The sequence below is a fragment of the Astatotilapia calliptera genome, chromosome 22, assembly GCF_900246225.1.
Source record: "Astatotilapia calliptera chromosome 22, fAstCal1.2, whole genome shotgun sequence".
Classification (NCBI taxonomy): Eukaryota; Metazoa; Chordata; class Actinopteri; order Cichliformes; family Cichlidae; genus Astatotilapia; species Astatotilapia calliptera.
In genome coordinates this window covers 90,898-106,901 of record NC_039322.1, presented here as the reverse complement: position 1 = coordinate 106,901, position 16,004 = coordinate 90,898, and the positions used below count along the sequence as shown (strand labels likewise).

General features: G+C 47.8%; 3 protein-coding genes across 6 annotated transcripts; 2 read left to right on the top strand and 1 right to left on the bottom strand.

The window, feature by feature from the left end:
• The first annotated feature begins 1,550 nt into the window (after positions 1-1,550).
• On the top strand, positions 1,551-5,868 carry mllt11 (MLLT11 transcription factor 7 cofactor). Its single transcript, XM_026156429.1, has 3 exons — positions 1,551-1,685; positions 2,511-2,683; positions 4,151-5,868. The coding sequence occupies exons 2-3, from the start codon at positions 2,516-2,518 to the stop codon at positions 4,235-4,237; spliced, it is 255 nt and encodes an 84-aa protein (XP_026012214.1). The 5' UTR covers positions 1,551-1,685; positions 2,511-2,515; the 3' UTR covers positions 4,238-5,868.
• Positions 5,512-7,251, bottom strand: LOC113015130 (protein FAM71B-like). Its single transcript, XM_026157068.1, has 4 exons — positions 7,189-7,251; positions 6,535-7,071; positions 5,918-5,962; positions 5,512-5,840 (listed from the first exon to the last, which is right to left on the bottom strand). The coding sequence occupies exons 1-4, from the start codon at positions 7,249-7,251 to the stop codon at positions 5,751-5,753; spliced, it is 735 nt and encodes a 244-aa protein (XP_026012853.1). The 3' UTR covers positions 5,512-5,750.
• gabpb2a (GA binding protein transcription factor subunit beta 2a) lies at positions 5,913-15,848 on the top strand. Of its 4 annotated transcripts, none has more exons than XM_026156423.1 (8): positions 5,913-5,976; positions 7,952-8,059; positions 8,531-8,698; positions 8,779-8,973; positions 12,600-12,753; positions 13,076-13,252; positions 13,336-13,454; positions 14,197-15,848. In XM_026156423.1, exons 2-8 carry the CDS (start codon positions 7,952-7,954, stop codon positions 14,545-14,547), a joined length of 1,272 nt encoding a protein of 423 aa, XP_026012208.1. In that variant the 5' UTR covers positions 5,913-5,976; the 3' UTR covers positions 14,548-15,848. The 4 variants fall into 4 exon arrangements, with proteins under 4 accessions (XP_026012208.1, XP_026012209.1, XP_026012207.1 ...); XM_026156424.1 differs by lacking the exon at positions 5,913-5,976 and adding an exon at positions 5,984-6,117; XM_026156422.1 differs by lacking the exon at positions 5,913-5,976 and adding an exon at positions 6,726-6,789.
• Positions 15,849-16,004: the final 156 nt, after the last annotated feature.

Sequence of the window (16,004 nt, the reverse complement as noted above, 5' to 3'; positions counted from 1 at the left end):
TGTGTGTGTGTGAGAGAGAGAGAGAGAGAGAGACTGTGTGTGTGTGTGTGTGTGTGTGTGTGTGTGTGTGTGTGTGTGTGTGTGTGTGTGTGTGTGAGAGAGAGAGAGAGAGAGAGAGACTGTGTGTGTGTGTGTGTGTGTGTGTGTGTGTGTGTGTGTGAGAGAGAGAGAGAGAGAGAGAGACTGTGTGTGTGTGTGTGTGTGTGTGAGAGAGAGAGAAAGAGAGAGACTGTGTGTGTGTGTGTGTGTGTGTGTGTGTGTGTGTGAGAGAGAGAGAGAAAGAGAGAGACTGTGTGTGTGTGTGTGTGTGTGTGTGAGAGAGAGAGAGAGAAAGAGAGAGACTGTGTGTGTGTGTGTGTGTGTGTGTGTGTGTGTGTGTGTGTGTGTGTGTGTGTGAGAGAGAGAGAGAGAGAGAGAGACTGTGTGTGTGTGTGTGTGTGTGTGTGTGTGTGTGAGAGAGAGAGAAAGAGAGAGACTGTGTGTGTGTGTGTGTGTGTGTGTGTGTGTGTGTGTGTGTGAGAGGGAGAGAGAGTGTGTGTGTGTGTGTGTGTGAGAGAGAGACTGTGTGTGTGTGTGTGTGTGAGAGAGAGAGACTGTGTGTGTGTGTGTGTGTGTGTGTGTGTGTGTGTGTGTGTGTGTGTGTGTGTGTGTGAGAGAGAGAGAGATAGAGAGACTGTGTGTGTATGTGTGTGTGTGTGAGAGAGACTGTGTGTGTGAGTGTGTGAGAGAGACTGTGTGTGTGTGTGTGTGTGTGTGTGAGAGACAGTGTGTGTGTGAGTGTGTGTGTGTGTGTGTGTGTGTGTGTGTGTGAGAGAGAGAGAGAGAGAGAGAGAGAGAGAGAGAGAGACTGTGTGAGTGTGTGTGTGTGTGAGAGAGAGAGAGACACAGATAAAGACAGAGAAAGTCTTCACCGGAACTGCTTTGCTCTTCCTTTCAAAATAAATAAATGTGCTGTAGATACACATAGACTCCTGTGCGTGTGAGATCGATGCTTTTATTACTTCCCGTCTGGTCCACTGTAACTCAGTCTATGTGTCCATGTGGGGTCAGTCAGTCTCTGACTCTGCGGCTAACTGTAACTGGTAAAAGAGAGCGTGTAACCCAGTGCTGGCCTCACTAGCTGCCTGTCTCTTTCAGAGTTTAAATGCTTTCACATTTAAAAGCAAACCCCGCCATACCACTCTGAGCTTCTTCATCCCTACACACCCTCCTGACTGTGTCTCAGGTCAAATTATGGAATAACTCACCCGTGCACGTTAGAGAGGCCCCTTCACGGTCCACTGTTAAAACACGTCTTAAAACGTGTTTCTCTTGTATTTAAATTAGTTATTAGCTAACTAATTAATCATTTTACTTTTGTTTGTTTTTATTTATATCTTATGTAATTTTATTATTTAGTTCCAATGTCCAGCACTTGGCTTCAGATGTGGTTGTTTTAAAGTGCTTTATAAATAAAGATGACGATGATGTTATATAAGCAGTAAAGGTCAAACCATTGTTAGACTTTTATTGTGAAATCGGGGACAGGAAGTTCTGGTGTACATTCAGGTAAGTTTGACGCAGTCGCAGAACTCATTTCAACCTGCAGCGGCGCAGCGGCTGATCACCAAATCCCGCAGAACAAAAGAGGAGAAAGCGGAGCGGCCGTCCTCACACCGGAAACACGCGCAGCTAAATACACGCAGGTAAACACGCGCAGGTGGGCTTAGTTTAAATCTGTGTCTCTTCTCAGAATTTCATCTCTTCGTCAGAAAGATGGAGCTGATGGTAAAATGACGTCAGCTAGTGTAAAAACGGCAGCGTGAAGATTACACGTGTTTAAATCTTCGATTATTAAATTAAATCAATGTTTTAATCAATGTTCGCCTCTGTCAGTGCGCCCCAGGGTGGCTGTGGCTACATTGTAGCTGCCATCACCAGTGTGTGAATGTGTGTGTAAATGGGTGGATGACTGGATATGTAAAGCGCTTTGGGGTCCTTAGGGACTAGTAAAGCGCTATATAAATACAGGCCATTTACCATTTTATTTTAGTTTTTATTCCTAGTCTTTAGATTTAAGGGACATCTGTCGCTCTGTTCTGCGCCTGCGCACCGGCCAACGCCTCAAACAGCGGCCGCTCCAGTAATCAATAAGTTATTACGTTATTGGTGATTCATCTCATCGCTGGCTGTGGGTTACCCGGTTACCAGGACCAAGGACCAAGTCCATTACAAGGACCAAGACCAGGTCTATGACTAAGGCCCAGGAATAAAAAGAGCAGGAATAACATGGAGGATTATTTTGGGTTGCTTAGATCAGATGTTCCACTTCCTGTTTTAGAACCTCAGCTGACCACATAAATATCCTCCCCCACTCGTGGGGTGGAAGGGGGGGGATTATTGGATGCACCATCTGTGGAGGCTGGACTCTGTAGGGTCACGGGTTTGACCTCCTGGTTTAATCGATGTTTAAATGATATCAAGGGTGAAAATCTGCTCTGAGATCAGTGATTTTGTGTGTTTTGTCTCAGACGTGATGGAGAAATCGAGCAGCCAGTATGACTCCTTCCTGTTCTGGAGGCAGCCAATCCCGGCTCTCGACCTATCTGAGCTGGAGGACCTGGGTTTGATAGACTGTGAGGCGGCCAACAGCGGGAAGGGAAGGGAGAAGAAGACGCTGGAGCTGTGGAGCTGTGATGAAGAGGTGAGGCTAAAACAGGTGACACATGAAAATGTCCCACTGAGCAGTGTCCGACGAGCCGATATTTCCCAAATCATTATTTGGGAAAAATCTGTGATACAACACTCAAATCTCTGACAGCAGTTTTCAAAGTACTGCAGGCCTGATCATGTGATCAGTTCCAGGTGTATTTACCTCACAGCAGGTGAACACACTCCTGCTGAGAAAGTGCGAACACAAACAAAGGAAATATTGCTTCTAATGGAGACGCTCCAGCTTCAGCTCCAGCTCCAGCTGCTTTATCTGCACCTGCATGTAGATTTAGTGTACAGTTCCTGTGGGTGGTGCTGTGAGTGCTTCCATTGGCTGTTTCCAGAGGACATGAGACACTACACATATCAGGTGACTCTGGGTTCACCAGACCGACAAGCTCAAGTCCACACTCCAGACTTTCCTCTCCCGGCCGAGCCAACAATAAATTGTTCTCTCTTTGCCCCACACAGCCAGTTTCCAACATCACGGTTACTGCACGCGTGTCACACCACAGACAAAAGCAGAGTGGAAACCTGACATCATGTCCACAGGAAAGAAATCTCCACGTCCTTCACTTACACGGGGGCTTCACTTTTCCTCACTGCTAATATGAAGTAATGCAGTCAGTCAGATGACGCGAGGAAGCTGTTTTCCCTGCAGACGTGCTGATGGTACGAAAGTGGTGTGATGTAGTTATGTATGTCGTAAACTCTTTGGATAAAGAGTGTTTGGGTAAAAACAGATTATTTTATTTATTTTATTGCATAAAATAGCTCTGATTGCAGAGTTTCTGACTCCACGTGACTCAGGCTCTCCTCCACAAATCCCAACATCACAGCTAACAGCTGGATTTTAGCCCAACAGCCATTTCCTGCTGTAGACAGACAGTAAAGTGACAGTAGATCCTGGTTTAACATGAACTGACTGCTGCAGCACTACAGTGATTCCCTCACACTGATGTTTAGCTTCACTGTCCTTATTTTCCTCTGAGGCACGGGTGGTCAACTCCAGGCCTCGAGAGCCGGTGTCCTTTAGGTTTTAGATGTGTCCTTGATCCAACACAACTGATTCAAATGGCTAAATGACCTCCTCAGCATGTCTCGAAGTTCTCCAGAGGCCTGGTAATGAACTAATCATTTGATTCAGGTGTGTTGACCCAGGGTGAGGTCTAAAACCTGCAGGATGCCGGCTCTCGAGGCCTGGAGTTGGCCACCCCTGCTCTGAGGTATCGATCCTGTCACTAGTTAATGGCAGGCTCCGTACTGACTGGAGGGGGCGCTGTTTTTAAAACTTCACACATGACGTTACACTATTGAGCCCTGCTCTCAGGATCTAACATAGATGTAAGTTAGCCTTTCTGCATGTAGAGTTTACTCCCCTCTTGGATTTTGCCCTTGGGCTGCGCTGTACAGAGACCTGTTGTTAACTGAAATGTGTCATTCCCTGTGTCTCCTGCAGAGGGAGCTGTCAGAGTTCTCCTCCTTTAATTACTGGAGAGCTCCGATTGCCGCTGTGGACGCCCTGCTCGCTGACCTGCTGCTGTGAAGCCAGCTAACCTCTGACCTCAGACCACACTGAAGCAAAGATGCAGGGTCTGCAGGACAGCACGTTAGGTGCACCACACTTCCAGTTTTCTTCCTGGGTGGAACAGGAAGTGTGGTGCTCTTTGAACCCTTTGATTATCGTTTGGTAAAATAAATTTGACTTGTGATGGAGCAGCTGATGTTTGAAGAACTGCGTCACCCTCTCAGGTGAGGTTCACCTGCAGAACTGAAGGAGATGATGTGACTGGTGTGACAAGGCTTTTTAATTTTCTGGTTTTTGAACAGACGCCTGTGAAGATCACATTATTCTGTTTCATCTGTGCCTCTTTTCTTTTGTTACAGCTGTTCAGGTTAACCTCACAGTCTGCCCTGTTTATTATTTATTTGTGTAGCTGTAATCAAACCTCGCACTCCTGCCAACAACAATAAAAAAGTCCACAGTTACTCGTAAGTTTGGCTTTTATTACAGTAAAAGTAACTAATAAAGTCACACGATCATTAACTGGCCATGTATGTGAATTACAGTGACTATGGAGTAAACCTCGTCATACACGACGAATAAATTCGTGTTCAGCTTCAGGGTCAGAAACACCTCTGTGACATCACTGAGTAATGTTCACAGCACATACCCGAGTGATTACCTCATCACCTGCTGATGATTACAGAATGAGTCGGATAATCAATACATTTGATCAGCAGCTCCTGAAAAATGATCCTCTGAACAGAACCTCTTTCTTCTTGTGCCCGGCGCCTGGTGGTGGATTATGGTTAACGGAGTCGAACATCACAGAAGAAGAAACTTGATTTCTATCATGTGCCTCAGAGCTTCAAACCTCCCTGCACCTGTTAAACAGCGTTTGATTGGTCCAGAGGCGCTACAGGTGCAACTGACAGGAAACCCAGGTGTGCTTCTCTGTGATCTCTGCTGCAGGATTTAGCAGAGCTGCCCACGCACCTGAGCCATCAGCAGGTCTGTGCTGTTACCTGATTAGAAGTACTTTCTTATGTTTCACACCTGAACATCGAAAGTGGAGGTTTAAGCTCTTTCAGATCAAAACCCGGCTGACACGCATTTATTTGACCAATCACGTCTCCAAACATCAGGTCTTATTGGTCTGATTCCTCTCAGGTTAATCATGCATCAAGATAATTTTCTTCTTCTATGATCACCTGGGGTCATAGATCATCTCAGAGAAAACGCACACATCTGTCCTGTCCAACGTGACAGCTCACAAAAACCCATTATCCCTTTAAATAATCGAAACACGTCGAACAGACTATCACTTTTCTTTTTTTATTGGAGATTTATGAATAATTTAAGAACTTAATTTATACATATTTAAATGTGAAATTCCAGAAAACAAAACGCACGACTCTTCTTCTACTACTCCCAACATGTCGTACTCTTCTTTGCTGCGCAGGCGGGAATCAGCCTCTCCTGTTGGCTGATCTGTGGTCAGCCTCGGTCACTGCATCACAGCCCTGTGATGCACACTCTGTTCTTCAAACTGACCTCAGATCTCTTCGCCTCCGCCGGCACAGAGCCCGCCCCCTGGCAGGTTAACACTCTCCGGCTTCCACCTCCGGTGTCGCGGGGCCGCCATGTTTGTAGCACATTAAACATTTTTTTTTTTTAAAAAAAATACCTGTTTGTGAAGGTTTTCTGAGCAGATAAGCGCACCTTTCCGGGTCCCATCCACGCCAGGAGGCGTACGATCGCGAGAACCTTGAGATAAGAAGGTAAAGCAGCTTTATTTTAACTTGTTCCAGCTTACATGCGCGCAGGCTAACGGCTAACATAGCTATAAGCTTTACAGAGGACCACACTTCCTTTGAAGACTTTCAACATAAAATAGTGTACGGTCCAACTGTGGATTTCAGGTACACTTTTACCGTTAATCAGTAGTTTATTGGTTTATTTGCTATTAATTAGCCGAGGGGAAAATACTATAAATTTACATTAGTTGTAATATGAATTTTACCTGCATTTTCGTCAAAAACGGACTATAGGCAGATATCTTCATGACAATAATGTCTGGTTTTCTTCACTTCCAAAGCCTGTTGGCTGAATGTTGTTATTGAGGGCTACCAAATGATTGAAATGCACTTTAAGATCTTTACTCAGAATTTTCAGGAAACATATTTAATTCACAAATACTAAATGGCATTAATCTGAACAATCCATGTTAATAGTCCTAACGCTGACAGGAGTGCGATGATGACGGTTTACAGTTTTACAAAAACATTTAAATCACTGGACGGCTGTAAAGGCTCTTATTTTGAAGGTTACACCCTTACCATCCGGCCGCGTCTCGCTAACTTTTCTCCGTAAACAGACTCGCTAGAGTCGGACGGGCCAAGCTCTCTTAGTGTTCGGCATTCATGTTCTGGTGCGGTTCTAGTCTTGAAGTGTACGCCTGACTGCACCCATTCTTCCGTAGCACGGATCACAAAACAAGCACAAGCTCCCGCAGACGCCCACGGTGGGGCGGCTAGCATCGAGCCGCTAAGGTTAGCAGCGAGGAGTAGCGCGGCCCCACAAACCTGGAGCCGGTAAGTACTCCCTTCGTCGGCCGCCGCGGGACCACAGCCGCCCGCCGCGGGACCACAGCCGCCCGCCGCGGGACCACAGCCGCCCGCCGCGGGACCACAGCCGCCCGCCGCGGGACCACAGCCGCCCGCCGCGGGACCACAGCCGCCCGCCGCGGGACCACAGCCGCCCGCGTGCTCCGGCTCGCGTCCTCCGCACGAAGGTGGAATTGCGCGCGCCAGAGTAAACCTTTCCGCACGAGGCTCCGGTGAGCGGTATGACTGCGCGCGCTCCGACAACACCGACTAACCGGATGTGGAAGTAGTTTTTTCTCCGCGTGTAAAATAGGAAATTTCTGTGTGACTTCCCCCGGAAAACCAACAACTTAATATCAAACGGTTTCCTGTCGGTGTTGTTGTGACCGTGGCGGCGGTGCGGGTGGCGAAGAAGAGCACGGACAGGCTGCGCGGGGCGACGCAGCTCATGGCGGAATTTTTCTGCCCGTCGAGGCGCCTAAAATGGCTCCTCGGCCGCGGAGAAGAATCTCGTCCTTCTCTGCTGTTTCGCAATCACGAGAGCGGTGTGACTACCCGATTTCCATTATCGGACACGGCCTGGGGCACGTTCTGGTAAAATAAAATCATTCGGTCGGGTGTGAGCCTCCACAACCCGCTCACAGCGGGCCTGGGGGGGGGGTTCAGTCAGCCCCCTGGTGCACTTTAGCAGGTTTCTGTAGCCCTGCCGTGCTAAACCCTCAGCTACGGACCCGTTATCCGACACACACAGGTTTTTGTTCTTTGTGTCTTTTAAAGAGGAGCTAACCCACTGCACATGAGTAGATGTTAGCAAACACACTTTACATTTCTGCTCTTAAAACATAAGCGGGCAACTTCAACTTGAGCCTTACCGACGGAGCAGGCGCAGATGAACCATGTGTGTCCGATAATAGACACCTAACTGTTAGCTTCAGATAAGCGAGCTGGTACGTTTGAAGGAGTTGTTTAATCAGACAGGCTGAGAGAAGTTAAATAGTGTTTTTAAGAAATGTTGAATTAAAGGTTTTTGTTGGTCATAAACAACACCCTGCAAATAAAGGATGGACACTGCAGCTTTCATTGGCTGTTTGAGGATGCCTGAAGTTACTGATTGGGAGAATTGATCAGCTGTATCGATCCCTTTCTGCAGATGTCGCTGGTCGATTTGGGGAAGCGGCTGCTAGAGGCAGCCCGGAAAGGTCAGGATGACGAAGTTCGAAATTTGATGGCCAACGGGGCGCCGTTCACCACTGACTGGGTGAGACTCTGCTGCATGCTTTTTTTTTTTTTTTTAAATAGCACTAATAATGGGATGGGAACGTCAGCAGGCGGCACAGTGGTTAGCACTGTTGCCTCACAGCAAGAGTTCAGTTCCACCATCAGGCCGGGGTCTTTCTGTGTCGAGTTTGCGTGGGTTCTCTCCGGGTACTCCGGCGTCCTCCCACAGTCCAAAGACTTGTTAGCGGGTTAGGTTAAAGTTAGGTGTGAATGTGAGTGGTTGCCTGTGTCTATGTGTTAGCCCTGCAACAGAATGGCAACCTGTCCAGGGTGTACCCCGCCTCTCACCCTAAGACAGCTGGGATAGGCTCCAGCGCCCCTGAACAGGATACGCGGAAGTGAGTGGATGAAGGGTGGGACTTGAACCTTGAAAAAGAGTTGTTTCTGAGACTCTGAGATAGAAAGCTGCACCTGAGCTCACCTGTTCTGGCTCCTTCTCACTCACCTTCAGCTTGGGACGTCCCCACTCCACCTGGCCGCTCAGCACGGCCATTACTCCACTGCCGACGTCCTGCTGAGGGCCGGTGTCAGCAGAGACGCCCGCACCAAAGTGGACCGCACCCCGCTGCATATGGCTGCCGCCGAGGGACACACGGTCATCGTGGAGCTGCTGGTCCGGGTAAGACGGCTTGTCTTCATTGGAAGGCTCTGTGTGCTCTAAGCGCTGTGATCTTTGACATATGTGGACCTCCCTTTTAGAACGGCGCTGACATCAACGCCAAAGACATGCTGAAGATGACGGCGCTGCACTGGGCAGCACAGCATGGGCACCACAGCGTGGCTGAAACGCTCATCAAGCACGGCGCTGACGTACACGCGCTCAGCAAATTCGACAAGACGCCATTCGACATCGCCATGGACATCCAGAACACGGAGCTGATGCTGCTGCTGCAGGTGAGTCGACAAGCAGAAGCAGAACATTGAGGTTTCAGTGTGACAGAAAGGTTACAGGTGTGCTCGCACTCTGCAGCGAGGTCGATAACAGAGACTTTCAGGCTGCCCGGAGATCAGGTGAGGCAGACATTTCGCCCGAGTTGTTTTGTGTAGGAATGTTTGTTGCCGGGAGGCCGTAATCAGAGCTGAGGAAAGGATCTTTAATGCTTCCTTTATTGCCTCCTTTAGCAGAGGAGACACTGGAGTGTTCTTTATGAAAGGGGAGCAGAAAACGCTATCCCATAATTCATAGCAGCAGACTGGAACAATGGATCAATGTTCATTATAACAACATTTTCCGTCTGGTGCAGTGAGCTGCTGAGAGTTTCTGTGCTGCAGTCACTGATAGAATTTATTTACAGCCATTTCACGTCCGTGACACCGTCAGTCAGCTGAGAGCAGCTCGAGTGATGACAGCACTTGTGTTACTGTGCTTCAGTAGCACAAACACTCAGTCAATAATCCGACAGACTAACACACTTGTCTTTGTTTCACTTGTTGTTTACTGCAGAGAGGCGCTGTGTGTGCACACTGCTGTGAAAAATAAGCTGAGTTCAGTTTGTTGCTGCTGTGAAATCCTGCTTTAATGACAAGCTTTGCTGTAAACACACAGAGGTCTGAGCTAATTGTACCGTGACAGACGCGTGGCAGAGACGACCACATTTTCAGCACTTTTATTTCTGGTTGTCGTACCTCACACACGGCTGCAGCTTTTCAGTTGCTGTCTAACACACACCAACGACAACAACGGGACCCAGTGCACTCTGCTTTGAAGCTGTTGAGGCGCGGTTGCTGCTCGGGTGTGTCCGCGTCCCCCACAGCCGCGCCACACATGCACTTCTCAAAAGGTTGATTCTATTCATCTGGACCCTTCGTCATCATCCAGGTGACTTCTTCAGTCTCAGCTGACTGCAGGTTTCCAACCTTATAAACGGGACATTTGCACAATGACTAAAACTAGCCCCACTGAAGGAACAATGGGCTGTCAGATCCTTGGGGTGGGCCAATTTTTGGGGTTTAAAAGCCACAGAGACGCGGTGTTTAGAAAAAATGTGTCTCAGCTGCTCCGATACGCCTGACATGTACGGGATCACTACAGGTTTTCGCTTGGGCGGCAGTTGTGCGTCAGCTTTTAGATGTCCCCCATTACTGATGGAAATCTCACAGTCTAAGAAGGCTAAGCTGCCACTTTTCATATCCTCCCTGGTGAATTTGATGTGTCGGTCCACCGAGTTAATGTGATCCGTGAATTGTGGAACGTCCTGAGATTTGATTTTCACCCAGGTGTCATCCACATACCTGAACCAATGGCTTGGTGATGTTCCAGGGTAGGATAGCAAAGCCCTCTTCTCCACTTCTGAAACGGATGAAATGAAGACACAGTTCAAACACATGTAGTCGATGCTGAGAGTGGTCCTGTTGCTGAGGTTGGGGTTATCCTGTAATCTCTTACGAACTAGGGCTGGGCCATATTATACCGTTCACGGTAATACCGGTACAATGTTAGGCAATGATAACAAAATAAAATATTGTGATAGAATACGGGTAAAACATGCACGCGCAGTGCCTTTGTTTATAATACGCACATGGTGGAAAAAGCATGGCAGCAACAGAGAATGAGAAGGGGGAAAGCGGCTCGTTGAGTGAAACGGATGAACCAGAATTGGTTTGTAAAAATGCTGCAACTTCAGTGATGTGGAACTGGTTTGGTGTTGTCTGCCAGATACACAACAAAGCACTTTTTTTTTTTTTTTTTTTTTTTTGTAGAACATGCAAGCGGGCGTCGTTATTGCCATATTTGTCGGACGGAGGTGCTCTTAAATCAGGGAGTAATCTGGGTCCAAACCTCCGTCAGCTTCAGGTCCCAAAGTCAAACGAACACTGCACCATCACTGAGAGTTAACCTCTTAAGCCTGAAGGGGGTTTCTGAGCTTCATGCTCGAAAATGCAATGCCCAAATTTAATTGGTTATTTCTCTGCAATTACAAACTCTGTGCTTACAATCTTGGTATCAAAATAAAGCTAACACTTGTGAGATTTCATCAGAGGTGTAACTATTGAAGCAGATATTACTGTGTCAAAGTTACTGAGACTGGAACACAGAAAAAGTAAGTAGATTTTATCCTTGCGTAATTCTTTTTAAAATTTTTAGCATATAATAACCCTTTTAAAAATATGCCTCAGATCACATTTGGTTCCAGAATTTCAGTAACCAACATAATATAATAACCAACATAATATAAACATCATCTGTGCAAAGATTTATGTTTCTAAAGTGAAACAGTGAAAAATTACAGCCCTGGGTAAGCCAATCTCTGTCTTAGCGTATTTGCGCCGCTGTGTGTTTTTGTGGTTTTCTTTTGCGGTTCATTCAGTGAATTTTGGTCTGATCGTGGTGAAGCTTGGTGTGTGGAGTCAGACTGGTTAGCTTCCAGGGCTATCACTATCTTTAGCCGGTTACATGAAGTCTGGAGAATTTCCGGTTCGGTTTTGTTTGTTTAGCAGTCTTCTGCGCATTTACATAACTGCTCGTTTAATCATGGCTTGTTTTCAATGTATTTGGTGGTTGTAGAAATGGTTTATATGACATTTTAGCTGAGATTCAGAGGTTTCTGTGGACACCACATGTCTGGACTTATATTTCTCACCCCGTGTTATAACCAATTAAACGTGATCTCCTCCTTTTTGCCCCCGGTACCAGGGGCATGGGGCTGAAGTGGTTGATAACTGTCTAAATTCTTTCATCCTTAATAAAATGATCAGCGTAGCTGTTTTACCAGGTGTAACTATGAAGTTTAACATCCAGGCATCCATGAAAACAGAATTTATTACATTATGTTATTACATTACATTTGCACTGTTAAATGTTTTTATAGCTTTAATGCACAAAAAAACAGCTGCTTTTTTAAGTGAAAACAAATGGATGGGTTTTTTGTTTTATTTTCAATTTGTCAGTTATATTGTTATCGCAAATTTTCAAATATATATATCGTGATAAATATTTTTGGCCATATCGCCCTGCTCTATTACGAACTACCTCCAACACTTCAGTGACTGGGATGCAAGTGAAGAGAGGTGTAACATGGAATGAGACCATGGTTTCATCTGCCTCCATAATGACTCAACATGTCTGGATGTTCAGAGCTGCCGACCAACGGGCTTAGGATCGAAGCCAGAAACTCTGACATGCTATAGGTGACCAAGGTGATCATGCAATCACACGTTCTGATAACATCTCCCCTCATAACAGGAAACAGGAATCATAGCAGCCTGGATCCTAACCTATCCCAACCCCTTTACACCCACAGCCGGCAGAAGAAAAGGACATGGGGGGCGTTCCAAAAGTCTCTCCTGTGTCTTTGTACAGTGTTTACAGGAAGTGGGTGGGGTTACTTTGTATGATTGTAGGGTCTTTGCCTTTCAGTACAAAGCACCTGCGCACACCTGATGGCGCCAGAGTGAGGATAAATAAAATGCTACTAACAGAAGCCTCCTGATTGGTTGATTCTGCGGAGGTAGAAATGCAGAAAAAGGCACCTTTAAATTAATGAATGCTTCACTGTGTGTGTGTGTGTGTGTGTGTGTAGGAGGGCATGCAGAATCAGGTGAATATGAACCAGGTGAGCATGAATGTGGAGACGAGCAGCACCACCAACCAACCACAGTTCATCATCCAGGGCATACCTGCCATTCAGGGGGGCGTGGTCAACCTGGCCGAGCTGCTCAACAAGGCCAATGCAGGTGAGATGTGTGCACACACACACACACACACACAGAGCCCTTTTCCATCTCTACCTCTTTGGTCGGCACGTCACAGCTTGACACGGTGGTAGCAGCTGGTCATTTTTCAGTACTTACTACACCGGGGTTTCCAAGCGATCCAAAAATGCAACCTCAGCAGATTTCTTGCCACCGAATGGCTGGTCAGTGGAAATACTCTGTGAGTCACGAGAGCGCCTCCTTCACGCCATTTTTGAAATGCTGCACAAACAGTACCGCGGTCCCCGACACCGATGAGAAGCCGCAGACAGCATCGCTGTAACGACCCCCTTTTGTTTTTCAGGAGACTCTGAGGAAGCGATGGCTGCCAGCGCTCTTGACTCCAACATCCAGCACGCCACCGTCGTAAACGAAGGTGGTCAGAGGGTCATCACCATAGTAACCGACCAGCACGGAAACCTGCAGACAACAGGAGGGATGGCACAGCCGTTCTTCGTCACCATGCAGCATGGACAGCAGAGTATGATGCTGATGCCTTTGAACAGGAAGTGGCGGGAAGTCCTGAGGCCATTTACATCCTGATTTTTATTTTATCTTATCCAGTGCTTGCCGTGCCTGCCAACACCGTGACAGAGGAGGTGGTGACGGAGGAGCCGCAGCCCCCGCCCTCCAGGAAGAGGAAGCTGGAGGTGACCAACAACCACAACAACACGGGAGAGACGGTGAGCGCCGCCTCCACACTGTGATCAGTGACCTCTGAACGCCGCTCACAGTTTCAGCGAGCTGCGTTTTACAGTGTATAGAAAACAACACTGACCCCAGGCCTAACAAGATGTCACCCTGCCAATGACCCACTGTAGTCTTGAGGGACCATAAAGAAGCGTGTGTGTGTGTGTGTGTGTGTGTGTGTGTGTGTGTGTGTGTGTGTGTGTGTGTCAGATTTGTATAAACCTGCAGAGCTGTGTTCGCCTGAATGATGTGTGCCAGCTCCACTGTGTGTGGATCTAAAGTTGATTTCATCCAATGCTTTTATTTTGAATATGGCTCTGTAGCGCCGTTAACATGGCCGTGCCTCTTGGAACCACGCCACAAACCCAACAGGAAGTTAGACCGTTGTCGTTGCCCCGCTGTAATTGAATTGGATTTGAATCGGGGATCATTTGTGAGCCGGTGCTGTGGGTGGGTTCACAGTGTGGGTTAGTTTGGAGCGAAATTTCCCCAAAAGAGTTGCAAATGCGTACGGCGTGATCCTCGAGCGTGATGTCCAAACCTGAAGTCCAGTTTCATGAATCTGACAATTTCCTCTTTCGAAATCTCCTCAGTGCTACAAATGTCTGAAACCACACCAGCATTCAATACGTGTGCACACGTCACACCACATGGGTTTCTCTCCGTGGTTTGGGTGGGGTGCGCTGGTCTGTATGGTTTTGTGCTGATCGATGAGGATTATTTGTTTTCCTGCAGGAGCTGTTGCAGAGGCAGCTGCAGGAGGCCAACAGGAAGGCGCAGGAGTACCGACAGCAGCTGCTGAGGAAGGAGCAGGAGGCGGAGGAGTACCGCATCAAGCTGGAGGCCATGGCCCAGAGTCAGGCTGGCACCGCCACCGCAAACACGGCGGCTGGCGCCACCAACGCTGCTGCCAGCCCCGAGGAGGTGGTGGGAGGAGAGGAGGATGAGGAGGAGGGATCTGGCGGCGTGGTGGAGGAGGAGGGCGAGATGGTGGTGCTGCAGGAGGGGGGCATCATCATGGAGGGAGAGGAGGGTCAAGTGACGCTGGTGGAGGCGGGGGGAGAGGCGACGGAGGTGAGCTCCTAACGGAGCGCAGCAGGCGGGATTTGCACGATGTACTCATGCCCACAAAAAGACCTGATCCTGGCGTGACACATGCTTCAACAGGGGGCGGAGTTCGGCTCAGTGCCATCCAGACTCCCCGGTTTAGAAACCTTTCACTTCTTTTTTTCAGCAGGGTCCAAAATGGCTGCCGCGTAGAGGACATTGATGACCCAAGGAGGAAGAGGGACCTTGTTTACCCTCAGCCATTTGTTCCCCGAATGCCGCTTTAACGTGTTTCCTCTGCCCGGCGCTGGCGGAGAGGAAGCTTCTTCAAATGTTCCTTCTATGGACTGATTCCTGCCACTCACACCCGCTTTACCCCCTTCACCATCCAGCGGAGGGTGCTGTGAAAGGAGCCGGTTTTCCAGGAATGCTCGGACTCTGCTGTGTTCTTCCGATGTGACCTTGTGTTCATGAGCTGCAGGAAGCGTTACTCTGTCTTCCTGTGACCTTTGACCTGAGCTGAACCAGCTCCATCATGGACTCTGTTCATTAATTATGATGTTGTTTCCAGGTGGTTTCTAAAGGGGCACGCTAAGGTCAGGTGACTATTGATGTCACTACTGAAGTCACATGACCAGCAGTGTGACGCTGCCCTGCTCCACCCTCCTCCACCTCACTCATCTACATAACCGTCCTTAAATTTGGTCTTTTAACTCCTCCCACTTTGGTTTGTGACACTTACATGTTTTGATTTTTACACCAACATCAGACTGGTCACATCACCTCAAGGTCACCGCCACAGCTGTCTCGTAAGCAAACAGCTGTTCTGTGTAAATGCTTCACCGTGAATAATGTGTTTCCTGTTAGAATCTTTCACTTCCTGTCAGGACAGGAAGTGCTAAACGCTAATTCATTCCAGGATACTCTAGACAGGAAATGGAAACCTTAATTGGCCTACCAGGTGAAAAGTGTCAAGTATAGCTGAGCTTGCCTGATCCTGGACAGTGTGCCTCACCTGCACTGCTCCACCGCTCACTTTTTCATTTCAGAGATAGGCGATGTCACACCTGAGGCTGCAGGAGTGCTCCTCTGCGAGGCTCATGTCTGCCCAGCCTGCTCCCTTATAGAAGCCCACCTGAGAACACACCTGTCCTCCATCACCTGTATAACTTCAGCCATTTTTATACACTCAGTGACGTCGACTTTTTCAGTGTACATATAAATTTGTATTTTTGTAAACTGTACCTTAATGCTTCATGATGATGATGGCGGCTGCCTGTGTACCTGTGATCTCAGGTAAACGCTTCTTCCTTTCAATAAAAGCTTGTTTCATAAGCTAATAGCGAGGTGTTTACTGACCTTAAGGAAATGTCCTGTTTTAGTTTAGCTCCTGTCCTGTAGCTTACAGGCGAATGAACAACGCGTCCCTGATTCTGGATGAAGAACTGAGCTGGACACCGTGGCATCCAGGCTCTGATTTTTGCATTCAAGTGTTT

Excerpts from the sequence above, each read along its gene's own strand:
- gabpb2a (XM_026156421.1), top strand. The coding sequence starts at position 7,285 with ATGGCTCCTCGGCCGCGGAGAAGAATCTCGTCCTTCTCTGCTGTTTCG. Across the intron at positions 8,060-8,530 it reads CGCCGTTCACCACTGACTGG|CTTGGGACGTCCCCACTCCA; the intron begins GTGAGACTCTGC and ends ACTCACCTTCAG. Across the intron at positions 13,455-14,196 it reads ACAACAACACGGGAGAGACG|GAGCTGTTGCAGAGGCAGCT; the intron begins GTGAGCGCCGCC and ends GTTTTCCTGCAG.
- mllt11 (XM_026156429.1), top strand. The coding sequence starts at position 2,516 with ATGGAGAAATCGAGCAGCCAGTATGACTCCTTCCTGTTCTGGAGGCAG. Across the intron at positions 2,684-4,150 it reads TGTGGAGCTGTGATGAAGAG|AGGGAGCTGTCAGAGTTCTC; the intron begins GTGAGGCTAAAA and ends TGTCTCCTGCAG.
- LOC113015130 (XM_026157068.1), bottom strand. The coding sequence starts at position 7,251 with ATGAGCTGCGTCGCCCCGCGCAGCCTGTCCGTGCTCTTCTTCGCCACC. Across the intron at positions 7,072-7,188 it reads CCACCCGCACCGCCGCCACG|TCGGTGTTGTCGGAGCGCGC; the intron begins GTCACAACAACA and ends ACATCCGGTTAG. Across the intron at positions 5,841-5,917 it reads CGTGGATGGGACCCGGAAAG|ATGGCGGCCCCGCGACACCG; the intron begins GTGCGCTTATCT and ends TGTGCTACAAAC.